This window comes from Panthera pardus, unplaced genomic scaffold (assembly GCF_024362965.1).
Source record: "Panthera pardus isolate Hobbes unplaced genomic scaffold, ASM2436296v1 HiC_scaffold_15, whole genome shotgun sequence".
Classification (NCBI taxonomy): Eukaryota; Metazoa; Chordata; class Mammalia; order Carnivora; family Felidae; genus Panthera; species Panthera pardus.
In genome coordinates, this window is record NW_026526710.1 from 38,482,231 (window position 1) to 38,496,517 (window position 14,287).

At 35.3% G+C, this 14,287-nt stretch overlaps 1 protein-coding gene across 4 annotated transcripts in view; it reads right to left on the reverse strand.

Annotated features, from left to right (window-relative positions):
* Window positions 1-14,287, reverse strand: part of ROCK1 (Rho associated coiled-coil containing protein kinase 1) — a 160,861-nt gene that overhangs the window by 96,494 nt on the left and 50,080 nt on the right. For all 4 annotated transcript variants that reach the window (XM_019418335.2, XM_019418336.2, XM_019418334.2 and 1 more), the window contains 4 exons: window positions 5,190-5,290; window positions 4,345-4,482; window positions 1,298-1,473; window positions 361-445 (listed from right to left, as the gene is read on the reverse strand). In XM_019418335.2, coding sequence (XP_019273880.1) covers window positions 361-445; window positions 1,298-1,473; window positions 4,345-4,482; window positions 5,190-5,290 — 500 coding nt within the window. The remainder of the gene's footprint in view (window positions 1-360; window positions 446-1,297; window positions 1,474-4,344; window positions 4,483-5,189; window positions 5,291-14,287) is intronic.

Here is a 14,287-nt window from a genome sequence, read left to right on the forward strand (position 1 = left end):
AAACACTAAAAAATACACATATCACTGAGATCCAATTTTTATGAAAGTCTAATTTTAACACTGGTCTTAGTAGTTAGTGACTAATTCCATTTCTAGTTACCAGTAGTAGTGTATATTACAGAGTTGTTATAAAGGATTTAATAAACCTGGCAATGAACACTTACTTTAAATACAGAGAAAAATATAAATCACTTACAAGTTACTAATACAAAATTGAAACCATGCATCTATTTCAACAATTAAGACAGGTCACACCAATTCTGTACAAGACCAGCTACGGTTAGTACATTCTTACAGCATTTTTCTAAAAAGCATCTATCTTGAAATAGCAAAAACTAAATTAAAATCTAATTATTTAACCTTATTCATCTTCATACAAGTACCAAAATCTGCTAACTTCAAATGTCCAGATTTATCCAGCAGCATGTTATCAGGCTTCACATCTCTGAGGGGGGAAAACGAAAACAGTAGAGTGTTTCTAAAACTGGTCAGACACTGATCAAAATTTTATGAGGCAGTTATTTTAGGCCATGTATCTTTACTCATTATAGATAAGGCCATTTCTGATCCTTAGGTGTTTCTATCACATCTATAAATTGAACTTCAGGAGGGAAACTCCTTTACATGTTAATGCCTCAGAGAAGGACATTTAATATTCCCTTTTATTAAAATTTGAGTTTGATTCTTCCAAAGCAGAAGGCAAACCATGAGAGAGAATAACCATAAAAAACATTACACTCAGACATAAAAGTAACTGAAACACATTTTTCAACATAAATATATAAATAACCCCAGGACTCGGTCTAAATCATGCTCATTTTTGTTATCACTGGCACTTGGCACAGCAACTGCATTGGATTCAAGCAGTGTTTGCAGAAATGAAATTGTTCTTCTAACAAATAAATATGATTTATTCACTAATTAAAAGCAAATTGATTTATATATTTAAAATTTTGCATAAAAAGCTAATCAAAAGCAATTTAATTTGTGTACAAAATTTAAAGTGTTAACTCTCTGGCACTACCTCAGAAAACCAGCTTGTAATTTTTATTTTTCAGAACACCAGATAAAAGCTATGTAATCAGATTAAGGGACATTAAAGAATACATTTATATCAACATTAAGCTGAAATAATAACACTATGAATTTCAAAGTTTTAAATTCTGAAATACCACTTATGTCACATGAGAGGGGAAGAGGTGGATTTCAAGTAGGAAATGCTAATCAAATTAAGTTTAAGTAATTTTCAGCCTCCCCCTTCAACAAATGAAAAAATTTAAAGCATTTTTATCTTTACCTATGAATGAAACCCATGGAATGGATTGCATCCAATGCAAGAACTACTTCTGCAGTGTAGAATCGTGCCCATTTTTCAGGCACATCATAGTTGCTCATTAAGTTTACAAGATCTCCACCAGGCATGTACTCCATCACCATGTAGAGATAACGATCATCTTGGAATGCATAAAAAAGCTATTCAAATACAGAAAAAAAAATCATTAAGCGAAACTGTTTCATTAAAAAAATGGCAAAAATACTAAGATTTAATTAAAATAATCAAATTGCAGTAATTATAGTGCTCTTTAAAAAAAAGACACACACAAACATAAATACCACAAAGACCCTTGCATATTCAAAGGAACTATTAACTGTGATTATTTCTTTTTTTTTTTTTTAATTTTTTTAAATGTTTTTATTTATTTTTGAGACAGAGACAGAGCATGAGCAGGGGAGGGGTGGAGAGAGGGAGAGACACAGAATCCGAAGCAGGCTCCAGGCTCTGAGCTGTCAGCACAGAGCCCGATGCAGGGCTCGAACCCACGGAGTGTGAGATCATGACCCGAGCCGAAGTCGGACACTCAACCGACTGAGCCACCCAGGCACCCCTAACTGTGGTTATTTTTAAGGAGTTGGAAACTTTTTTCTCTATATGTTGCTATACTAATTAAATTTTATACAGTGAGAATTTTTTAAAAATTATAATACTTTCAAGTCTCCTAAGCAAAGAAATATTGTGATTCTGACTTAACATGTGCTTTTGGTGAGGTCTACTGCTAAATTTATATTAATACCACAATTCTCAAGAAGTCTAAAAAAACGATTACAGCCTCAGCTGTCCATTAGCTGTGTGACGGGGCAATCTGTTTAACCTCCTTAAGTCTCTGTCACTACAATCTCTTCCAGAAAAATTTAAGGGACTATATAAACTTGTTTGACTTTTATACCTGCTGCTAGGTCAAAGACTGGACCTAGCAGTGGCAGTTTGTAAGTGCTTAAAAATGTCTAATGAAGAGAAGCATAAATTAATCTATAAATTGGAGGCATATCAATAAGGATTAACTACCTTTCAGAGTTGTTAAAAAGATTAGTGAATGTAGAACATAATGGGTACAACAGATGCTCAATAAGTAAGAGCAGTCAATAAGAGGAGGAGCAGTAACAACTAACAAGCAGGAAGAGGACAACAGCTAGAGTCAAGCAGGAAGAGTGAGGTCCATTGATATGAAATTCACAAGAATACCAAGCATAAATATAATTTCTTATTTGACCAGCGCTGAAGTTAAAAAAAGAGCAAATTTACAAAAGAACATTTAAAAAAAATTTTTTTTAACGTTTATTTATTTTTGAGACAGAGAGAGACAGAGCATGAACGGGGGAGGGTCACAGAGAGAAGGAGACACAGAATCCGAAACAGGCTCCAGGCTCTGAGCTGTCACCACAGAGCCCGACGCGGGGCACGAACCCACGAACCGCGAGATCATGACCTGAGCCGAAGTCGGACGCTTAACCAACCGAGCCACCCAGGCGCCCCACAAAAGAACATTTTAAATGAGTAAACACAAGAAGATTAGAATCAAACTAAAAATAAAGCCCTAGAGAAAATGATACCTTATTTACACAGACATTTGACTTAAAATCTTTGTTTCATTTTTTCAGTAGTGTTTAATGATTTTAGTTACCAATTTAGTTATTTTAATTTAAAAAGATATTTTAGGAAAGGATAAGAAACTAAGTGGCATCTCATGGCTATCCCAAATTAAAGGATACAATTTGTCATTTGGGCACCATAATTAAAGAAACAATGTTGATTTGGTAGCAGTGGTTCTCAACCAGAGGAAATAACTGTCTTCTGACACCACCCCCCCCCCCCCCCAACTACCACCCAAGTAAACATTCAACAGTATCTAAACACAATTTCTGTTGTTGCAAATGGTATGTGGGCTGGGGAGGGCTGCTACTGGCAACCCCTGGGTAGAAGCCAGGGATGCTGCTAAAAATCTGATCATGTACAGGACAGCCCCAACAACGAAAGACTATCTGGCCCAAAATGTCAATAATACTGAGCCTGAAAATCCCTGCTCCATACAACTGATAAAAATAGAGCAGACATTTCAGGTATAAAAAGTCACATGTAAATCTTAAACATTTTCCATATTCTCTTTATTCCAATTACTAGTATGCTTCTTTAGGATACTCTACTATATACTGTAAATTAATAAATCACAAAATTCATATTAGTAATTTAGAAATGATTAGTGTACCGGCAGTTTTTCTTTTTTTAAAACCAGAAGATGATTTACTTACCCCATATATCTTTACATAAGAACCCCCAATACATAAGACAAAAAAAATGCGGAGTCACTCTAGTTGAGGTAGAAACAGAAAACCCAGAATTATAACCTACCCAAATTCCTGCTTGTCCCCATGACTTCACCTGAGATCTCCATAGTTGGAAAAAACAATCTAAGGCAATTTCCACATTTTTGACCAAGGGAATTGAGGCCCAGAGATGTATTATCTTGGCCACAGCTTCATAGACAGGTCTTTGACCGTTAAGACTAGAACCTATAACTACTGACTTCTACTGTATTTTTCTTTCTACTGAAAACCCTACAGCCAATACAAGATTATTTGAAGGCCTACCTTAACTCAACTTTCCTTCATTTTCCCATTCCTTCCTCTCCACAAAGTAAGAGAGACAAATAGAGGAACAGATGGTTAAATAAAAGAAAAGGATCTCCTATCTGGGGAACAAACTTAAATTTCAATATTAAATAAAAGTATCCTCTTATAAGATAATAATGTACGACTTCCCCCAAATCAAAGCAGATTAGTTAAGTTTTCTAATATTTAAAGTCTATAGGCACATAATTATTTTGCTTTGGCCTTTCTTCCTAGAGACAACCCAATAAAATTAAATTTTATGATTAAAAAATGATATATCAGACAATTCTGTAATCAATAATAAATTCTCTATTACTCTTCTAAAAAACAATCTAAGCTTCTCACATACGTTTAGTTACAAACTCATAAAGCAATAATGAAATAGAAGCAAAATCATACCTGAACGACCCAAGGACTGTTAGCAAAAGCCATGATGTCTCTTTCTTCCCAGAAAAAAGCAGAATCAGATCTCTTAATCATTTCAAATTTACTAAGAAGCTTCATAGCATATACCTTCCTGGTGGATTTATGCCTTACCTTTAAAATTGAAAATGGAAAATAATAACCCTTTTGTTAACAATTAAAGCTCAGGATTTACCAAGACAATTTACCAAATTATTTTAACAACTTGTTAAATAATATTATTGTTCTAGCTACTTTTATTTTGTCTCTTCTGCTGAATTATCCCAATTAGATAATCTCAAGGCTTCAATTACCAGAAGCAAGTCATGTTAGAAAAAATCTTTATTCTCTACATTATGACACACTCCATCTCCTCTACCTGGTTATGCATGCTGCTTTCTATTTATAAAACTTAGGATTCCACAGCATTTTGAAGTCTAATATTACAAGTATAGATTTCTCTTCTGATGTCTGAAACCTCTTCTCTACCCATGGATGCTTGGGGAAAATATTTCATATTACCTGCTGTACTTGACTCTAGGCTTTTTCACATCTTTGGCAAGACTATCTAAAATAATTTAAAGCAACAATTTTATAAAAAAACCAATACCATCCCAAATAATATATGTTAAACACACAAATGGATTTTTTAATTTTAAAGTTATCGTTTTGTTTTGTTTTTAAAGTAGGTTTCACATCCAACACAGAGCCCAGCATGGAGCCCAGCACGGAGTCCAACTGGGATGAGACCTGAGCTGGGATCAAGAGTTGGATGCTCAACCGACTGAGCCACCCAGGCGTCCCTAAAGTTATTGGTTTTTAATCTCATTAAAATAACCTACCAATTGAACTTCTCCAAATGCACCTCTACCAATCACCTTCACTACTTCATAATCTTCAGCTTTCATTCGTAAATCTCTAATTTTATTTATTGTGTCTTTATCTGTATGAAAAGAAAAGTTTATAATTTTAAATCATTGAAGCATTACAGGCAAGTTCTTGAAAAACAAAAAAATTCATTGAGAACTATTTTATAGTAAAATGTAAGCTTATAAAAGAGCAATGTTCAATGTATTAAGAACTGTTTTAAATAAATTCTGAAATGACTTCATTCTATTAAAATATTTTCATTAAAATCTAACTTGAGAAATGTTTCAGAAAATAAATATACTACTAATACACACTAAGGAAAATTAGTTAAGTACACAACAAATTTGAATTGAGGGATCACAAGTAAATACTTTAGATTAATGAAATAAAATTTTCTTTTTATCAAGTAAGTTTTGATGATCCAAGAAGATGTAAATAAGACATCCGAGAAAAACATGCAAAAAAAAAAATTCACTTATATCAATACATTTCTCTATTTGAATTCTCTATTTGAATTTAGTTTTTAACTTAAAACACAGTGGGAATCTCTGCAATTATTTATATAAACCTGTCATGCTACAAACTACAATAATTTACAAATCCCCACTGGATAGATATTCTAATTCCTAATTTGGTCATAGATTAAAATAGGTCTATTTTAATCCACATGGGTCAACACTGGCATGAGATTACATGGAAAAGCTTCACATTTCAACGTGTACAAATACAGAACAGCTATTAAACTGAAGTTCTAGTTATTAATAAAAACTCCATATGATATTCTCATCTTTCTTTTTAAATGCACATTTAAACTCAAGTGTTTGTGCACATTATGACCAATAAACACATGCAACAGAAACCAAATTTTTACACAGGGATAACATAAGTACATTTAATTTTAGGTTACATATCTACTGCAGGATGCATCAGAAAGATACAGGCAGTAATCAAATATACTGCACAACTATTTATGTCTACCGTACAGGCTCTTTAGAATCACTGTAGATATAGAAGGATGACTTTAAAACATATTTCCTCCTCTTAAGGAGTCCAACCTCTAGCAAATGAAACAGAAATAAACAATGGAAAAAAAGTACAAACAACAACAAAAAAGCTGTAAGGAGGATAAGCAGTTTGTAGAGCACTAAGAAAGATGCCTAACCCCAACCTGCCTGGGAGGGAGGTGGCTAGAAAGGGCTTTCTGGAGATAACACCTGAAACAAGCCTAAAATGAAGCAATGCAAATAGCCAGGTGGGGAGAAGAAAAGAAAGAATACTATAGGCAGATGGGTAATATAAGCAAAGGCACAGAGGAACTACACAGAAGAAAGTTCTGTGTTGCTTAAGTTTGTGACAAGGGTTCAAAGGAGGCGCTGTAGAACCCCAAACTGCTTAAGGAGCTTGAACTTTACCTGTAGACCAGTAGCTATAAAACTTTAATCATCAAAAATCCTTCTCACAATAAAATTTAAAGCAACTCAATATGTAAAATAGATAAAAGAAAGTGCCCTGCTTCAGGAGGGTAGTGGTGTGGTGGTGGGGATATCAGAGAGGGGCTGGAGCCTCATCTACTTTGAATTCTTCCATAATGCAGTCCCTGAGAGTCCTGTGGGATCTGTTGGGAGCGGAGAAACATCGTGAAAGGAAATAAGGCAGATAAACACAGTTAAATTTACATTTCAGCTAACCCACTCTGGGAAATATGTAAAAAGATGAACTGGATAAGGACAATACTGGAAGTTAATAGAATTTTAAGAGTACTGTAATGCTCCAGATGAGAGTTAAGAGAATTCTGAACCAGGATGTGTTATATAATAGGCTGTGGAGTTGAGAAAGGATCCCTAGCTCTGGTTATATGAGGTTTAGAGCAATAAAAAGGCTACAAAGTCTGTTGCTGGAGCTCAGAAAATATATCTGCTGCAAATTTATGTGGGAATGATGATCTTGCTTCCTGTTTTAATTTCTGACAGCACAGGAAGTATATAAAGCAGCATGATTCGTGATTCAAATGACTTTATTAATTTACATATGGCATAATAAGCGCGGTTTTGCCTGTTAATTTTAGGTTGTATTCATTAAGAAACATTACCAAGTCTGGGACAAAAACTAACTTCCAAAATTAATCAGTGTTTAATGAAAACTCAGTGACAATTGAACATGGCTCTTCTCACTTAGAAAAACCTTCATCTTGTCTTTGTCTTAGATAGCTCATACTACCATACAAAATACCATAGACTGGGTGCTTTAAACAACATTCATTTATTTTCTCACAGTTCTAAAGGCTGGAAGTCCAAGATCAGGGGACCAACGTGTAATTTCTGGTGGGGCCTCTCTTCTTGGTTTGTTGGCAGCTGCCATTTCTCTGTGTGTTCACTTGATCTCAAGTGTGAGACAAGGTTAAGGACACCAACCTATCTTATCAGAGCCCCACCCTAATGGCCTCATTTAACCTTAATTGCCTCCTTATCGGCCCTATCTCCAAATACAGCCATTGGGGTTTAAGGCTTTGACAAAATAAATGGCAGGGGGGGTGGGGGGAATGGGACTACACAAAATTTAGTCTGTAACAATCTTTTTTAAAAAATCACAACTAAACATCACCACTGCTAAGCAATCAACTTGCTTTATACTAAGATAAATTGGATGTTCAGTTCCAATTTCTAACAAAAATTTACAGAATTGATGATGTAAGTCCACAAGAAAGAATGATGTACCACTTACACTGTGGTAAAATAACATATGATAGATTCAGATATTTTCCACAATGTACCTGCTGATGTATAATAAAATAAATAAATATAGGCCTCAACCACCTTGCTGTTTGCACAAGCTTTGTCAATTTGTCCAACTAAGCCTTTTTCTGTACCATACGTAATTTTAACTACTATCACTTGTAACACACCTTAGCAGACTCCATTTCAAACTGTACCTGTTATTTTCTCATCTTTCTTTAAAAATATTCTTGCCTATACTTGTTCCATGCAGACTACACAGAGAAGATAATTCTTTAGTTACTCCAAACTCAGCGCTGACTCCTAAAATAAACACGAATCAAAGAAAATCACTCAAAATTGTTCGTCTTATTTTTTGACTATTGATGTTGCTCTCAATGACCTCAATTCTTTGAGCAAGTGTTCTTGCCAAAAAGCTAATAGTCTTAAGGAAATTTTTCTCTATATACAATATTTTTATTTTTTATTTTTTTTTGCTGCTGCAAACACTCACCATTGGTGAACAGCTTTCCCTGTTTGGCTAACAAGCCACTCATAGACTAATAATGTAAGGTCACAGCCTCATTCCTTTTTTTTTTGTGAATAAAATTCTGTAATTAGATATTCCATTTCAAATTTTCTTTTTTTTTTCTATTTTTGCTTTCCTGTGATTTGGGAATATTACGATGAGGGCTGACTCTGGTAATGTCAATATATATAATTTCAGCACAGCTACAGTATCACTGCATAATAAACAATGCTTTGCCATTTAACTTCACAAAATAATCCACACTTGACTATGCCTCAAAATGGTAACATTCAAAGTTCACTTTTCTCTTTTTTTTTTTTTTTTTTTTTAATTTTTTTAACGTTTATTCATTTCTGAGAGACAGAGCATGAGCGGGGAAGGGGCAAAGAGAGGGAGACACAGAATCCAAAGCAGGCTCCAGGCTCTGAGCTGTCAGCACAGAGCCTGATGCGGGGCTCGAACTCACGAACTGCGATACCATGACCTGAGCCGAAGTCGGATGCTCAACCGACTGAGCCACCCAGGCGCCCCACACTTTTCTCTTTTTTGACACAATGGGGTATGCACTGGTAAAAAATAAAATAAAATAAAATGCTGTCATATGGTGATACACATGAAACTCTGTTCAGCTGTAATTGTATCACTGTGATTTAGCTGAGTAGCCATGTGAAGCAATAACAATGTCCTGTAGGAATTCTGTCTGGACTACTCAATTCAGACACCGTAGCACAAAAACAGTCACAGATAATACAAAAAAGAATGAATGTGGCTATGTCCCAATAAAACTTTATTTTATGGGCACTGAAATCTGAATTTCATACAATTTGTACATGTCATATTTTCCTTCTTTTGAACTCTTATCAATCATTTAAAAAATATAAAAAATATTCTTAGCTCATGGGGCATACAAAAACAGGTGGTGGGCCAGATTTTTCCTGTGAGCTATAGTCTGCCAACCAGTGCTCGAATAGAAACCCAGCTCCCCACTAAGAACACTGCTTCCCTTGCAGCTCTCAAGTGGTGACCTTTATCCTCCCCCACACATGTCTTATACCCGTGGCCCTGAAGATGGAACAGAAGAACTGCTATCTCTACATCTCCTACCCTAAATCTGCCAGCTTTGATTTTCATGTTATATGTTAGGTTATATCTCTCACTACCTCTCATTACTGATGTAAGCTACCTCTCTTGGGTCATCAATCTCATTGCTAGACAATTTTAGTTCCTGGTTTACTGACCTCTCCAACATTCACCGGTTTTAATTCCTAAGATTTTAATATTTCCATAAATGACACTTCTAATAACCTGGCCTCTCAATATCTTTAAACTTCTCTCCTTTACTATGTATATATATACATACACATATACATACACTATATATAGACAGCTTCTCTTTCTTATCACCCCAAATTACATTACATGGTCAATTATTACAATCACTCACTTGCATACATCTTTAATGCCTTCTTGGCTCTCTTCTGCTTCATTGTCTTTAGTTTGTCAAAATCATAATCCTAGTTAAATCCAATTCTCCAACTAACTCTTGTTAGTACCCACGCAGTTAAGTAAGTCTGGATGAATACATAAAATCATATTGACTGATCCCACTTTAAATTCATAATCACAAACATAAAGCTGGCCCCTAATTCTGCTTGGCATTCACACTTCACTAGTCTGTTCACTCTCCCATTCTGCTAGAGACCATATTTTACATTTTCCTCCCTCTTCTCAAACCTCACACAGCTCTCCCACTGATCCTCATTCATAGCTAAGACCTTTTTGGCTACCACTCTGAAGCAAATGAAACCATCAAGAAAACTGCCACAGATTTGTCACCACACACACACCTATATATTTAAATGTCAGCATGGGCACTCATATATTTGGTCACCTTTACTACAGGAGAATACTGCTATTTTATACCAATCTCTTCACCAGTGATGTCACACTCTTTTTCACTAGTTCAAGGACATTGCTTCAGCAATACTACCCTTTTTCTCTTGAATCATTAAGTTTCCGCATTCCTAACCAGATCCTATGGTTAGATCATGCTTTCATTCTCATCTTAAATCTCTTCATCCCATTTCTCTCACCAGCTACTGTCCCATTATTCAACTCCACTACAGCAAATACCCTCAAATGTTGTCTCTCCTCTCAGTTTCTAAATCTTTCTTCATATTTGCTCTTAAATCCACTCTAGGTGGGCTATGGCCATTACCTTTCTATCAAAGCTGCACGTCAAAGTCACAGACTACCAACATGTTGTTAAATCCAATGACAAATTCTCAGTCCTCATCCTGACGTAACAGCAGCTTTTGACAGTTTGGTCCATCTCTGCTGGTTTACTTTTTTTACTCGACTTCCACATTCTTCCAATAACACTACGGATGTTTTTTCAAACTCAATGGCTACATCTCAGTTGCCTTTGCTGGCTCTTCCTCCTCTCCCAGAGTTCTTAACACTGAGCATTTCAAGGCCCAGTCTTTCATAGTGTTTTCTTCTCTATATTTATTTCTTTGGGGAGCTTTAAAAGCCATCTACATGTCAACAAATTTTTATTGATTTGATTGGTAGTCCAGATGTCTCTCTTAAGCTTCAGATTTATATATTCAAATTGCTTACAAAACATATCTACTTGGGTAACACACCTCTCAAATTTAATGTGCATGAAACTTGAAGAGATGTTTTGATCCCAAACCTCTACTTGTGATCTTCCTATTTCCACTGATAGTTCAATTTTGCTAAAGCCTAGATAGCGCATTCTTGACTCCTTTTTTTCCTTACGTACCACATCCTATCATTCAGAAAAATATGCTAGCTCTACCTTTGAAACATTATCTCCAACTTTTCACTCTCTATACTGCTTGCTAACATGCTGGACTAAGCCACTATCATCTCTTCCTTGGATTACTATAATTGCTTCTTAACTGATTTCCCTGTGTCTCTCCTTGCCTCTCCATAGTTTATTCTTAACCCTGGGTGATATTCTTAAAAACACAAGTCAGAGCATGTCACTCCTCTGCTCAAAACTCTCTAATGTCTTGCCATCTCAGTCAGAGCAAAAGTCAAAGATCTTACAAGACTCTACATGACCCAGCCTCCCTATTTCCTTACTTCTCTGACATTATCCTACTATTCTCTTACTTGCTCAATCCTCTCCAGCCACAATGGCTTCTTCCTTGCTGCTTCTCAAACATGTCAGGTATATTCCTCTCTTAAAGCCTTCACACTGGCTATTCCTCTGTATACCATGCCCTTCCCTCAAACATCTGCTTGGTTAGTTCTCTAAAGTACTTCAATGATTTTCTCAAATGTCATTTTTTAGTGAGTACCACTCTAGTTACCTTATCTAAAACTGCAAAAGTCTCAAAACTTCCAATCCTTCTTACAGTGTTCTATTTTTTCCTATAATAAATATCAACTTCTTTGTTCTTTACTGAATTTATTTCATATAAAATTATAAGTTTGGTAAGCCCACATTAATTCTAAGACCAATAAATAGGATTATGTAACCATTAGACCCTTTTACCAATATCTGATTGTCTACTGTGCTGAGTCAAGCGATGCTGGCAGAAAGCTAAGATTCAGAGAAGTGAAATATTGCTCCACAGCACAGTAAGCAAAAAATGAAATAGGCAAATTGAGTCACAAATACACACCATAAATCTTGACAGGCCACTAACTAGCTAATCTGTCTCTAAATAATCACAAGTTGCCAAAAGAGACAGAAAGTTTTATAATTTATAGTTTCAGGGTTCCAACAATTCAAAAAGATTTCAATCTTATACAGTCTTCAATCTAACTTTCTAGCAATCAAATGGATGATTTTTCTTAAGGATCTGTAAAAAAAAAAAAAAAAAAAAGACCACGCTTCATATCCAGTGAATTCTACCAGAAATTTGCCCTAAGGAAATTAGATATAATGTGGAACCAAGATTTTTACAATGTTTTTTAAAATGTAAATATTAGGGGCACTGGGTGGCTCAGTCGGTTAAGCATCCGACTTCAGCTCAGGTCACGATCTCACGGTTCGTGAGTTCGAGCCCCACGTCAGGCTCTGGGCTGATGGCTCAGAGCCTGGAGCCTGCTTCGGATTCTGTGTCTCGAGCCTCTCTCTCTGCCCCTCCCCCATTCATGCTCTGTCTCTCTCTGTCTCAAAAATAAATAAACATTAAAAAAAAATTTTTTTTAATAAAAAATAAAAAAATGTAAATATTAAATAATTTTACATACATATAATGGAGTATCAGATGACATTTAAAATTGTGTTGTTAAAAGAATAATCATATAGAACAATAGTCAACATACAATGTTGAGCAAAGAAACAATAAACAACTGCGCAAATATATAAACACAAATATATAATCGGTATGTGTAAACAGAAAAGACCAGAAGGAACTACACCAAAACAAAAATTATAGTCACTTTTGAGTGCAGCGTGATTTCAGAGTATTTTATTACTCACATATTTCAAGTTTTCTATAATTACTATTGCTTTCTACTGAGAAAAAGACATATTTGCCTAGTCTAGGATCCAAGATTATAAACTGCACCATAATTTTATGTACCGCTACAGACTAAAGACACATCCCAATTGCTAAATAAGTTTTTTTTAATGTCAGGACGGGGGCACCTGGGTGGCTCAATTGGTTAAGTGTCCGACTTTGGCTCCAGGTCATGATCTTGCAGATCATGAGTTCGAGCCCTGTATCTAGCTCTCTGCTGACAGTGTCGAGCCTGGAGCCTGCGTTGGATTCAGTGTCTCCCTCTCTCTCTGCCCCTCCCCCTCATGTGCGCGCAGCGCGCGCGCGCTCTCTCTCAAAAATAAATAAACATAAAAAAATAAATAAAATGTCAGGATGAAATATGGTAATAAAAGCTATGCATAATACACTGACCAAAGTACTGCTACTCTTTGCCTAAAGAAACCAGTATACCTTTATACTTTTGAAGTAGTCAAACAAAGCATTTCTAAAAGGCTCTAAAATTACATAAAACTTATCTATAAAATCTACAATGTAATATTCAATTCTATAAAAATCTGATCATTTCAATGCAAAAATTATTTTATGCCCAAATCTTTGAACAAAATTCAAACTCCAGGAAGATGTGCCGTGTTTTGCCAGTGTACACACCCACAAGCGCACACATACAGAGTAATACAGTTTAGAGAAATAGATGGGGAAGGAAGATAAACCCAAACTCCTTAACACAGTATAAAATGGCTTTTAGACCTTGTCACTGTCTTATTCTCCAGTCTTTTATTTCTACTTCCCCCAGTATGCTCTACCAATGTCCAGTCACTTGCAATTTCCCACATTACCATACTGTTTCACATCTCCATACATTTGCAGATATTGATCATCAGCCTGAAGTGACCTGTCCTACTTTATCTGACCAAGTTACTATCAAATAATATCTAATTCTGTATGTATCTCCTCTTCAGCCACTGCTGATCCTCTCAAGCAGATGGAATAACTCCCTCTCCTCTGAGACACAACTACTACTTGATTATTTCATCTATCAATCTGGACTGAAATCGCTTATATAGCTATGTTTTTTCTAGTATATAGTACATATAGTACATTCCCATTTCCTTAAGGATAGAGACACTTCATTCATGGATACGTCCCTGATGTACATATATGCTCAATGATACTGAAACATTAAAAACATTTAATGATATAAATGGAGACAATCAACTACATGCAGCTTTTACCTACTCAGGAACAAAAGAAAAGTCACACATATTTACTCCAAAATAATAAACGTATATATTTTAAAAATCAATCTTGTATTTCTCATAGAATTACCATATGACCCAGCAATT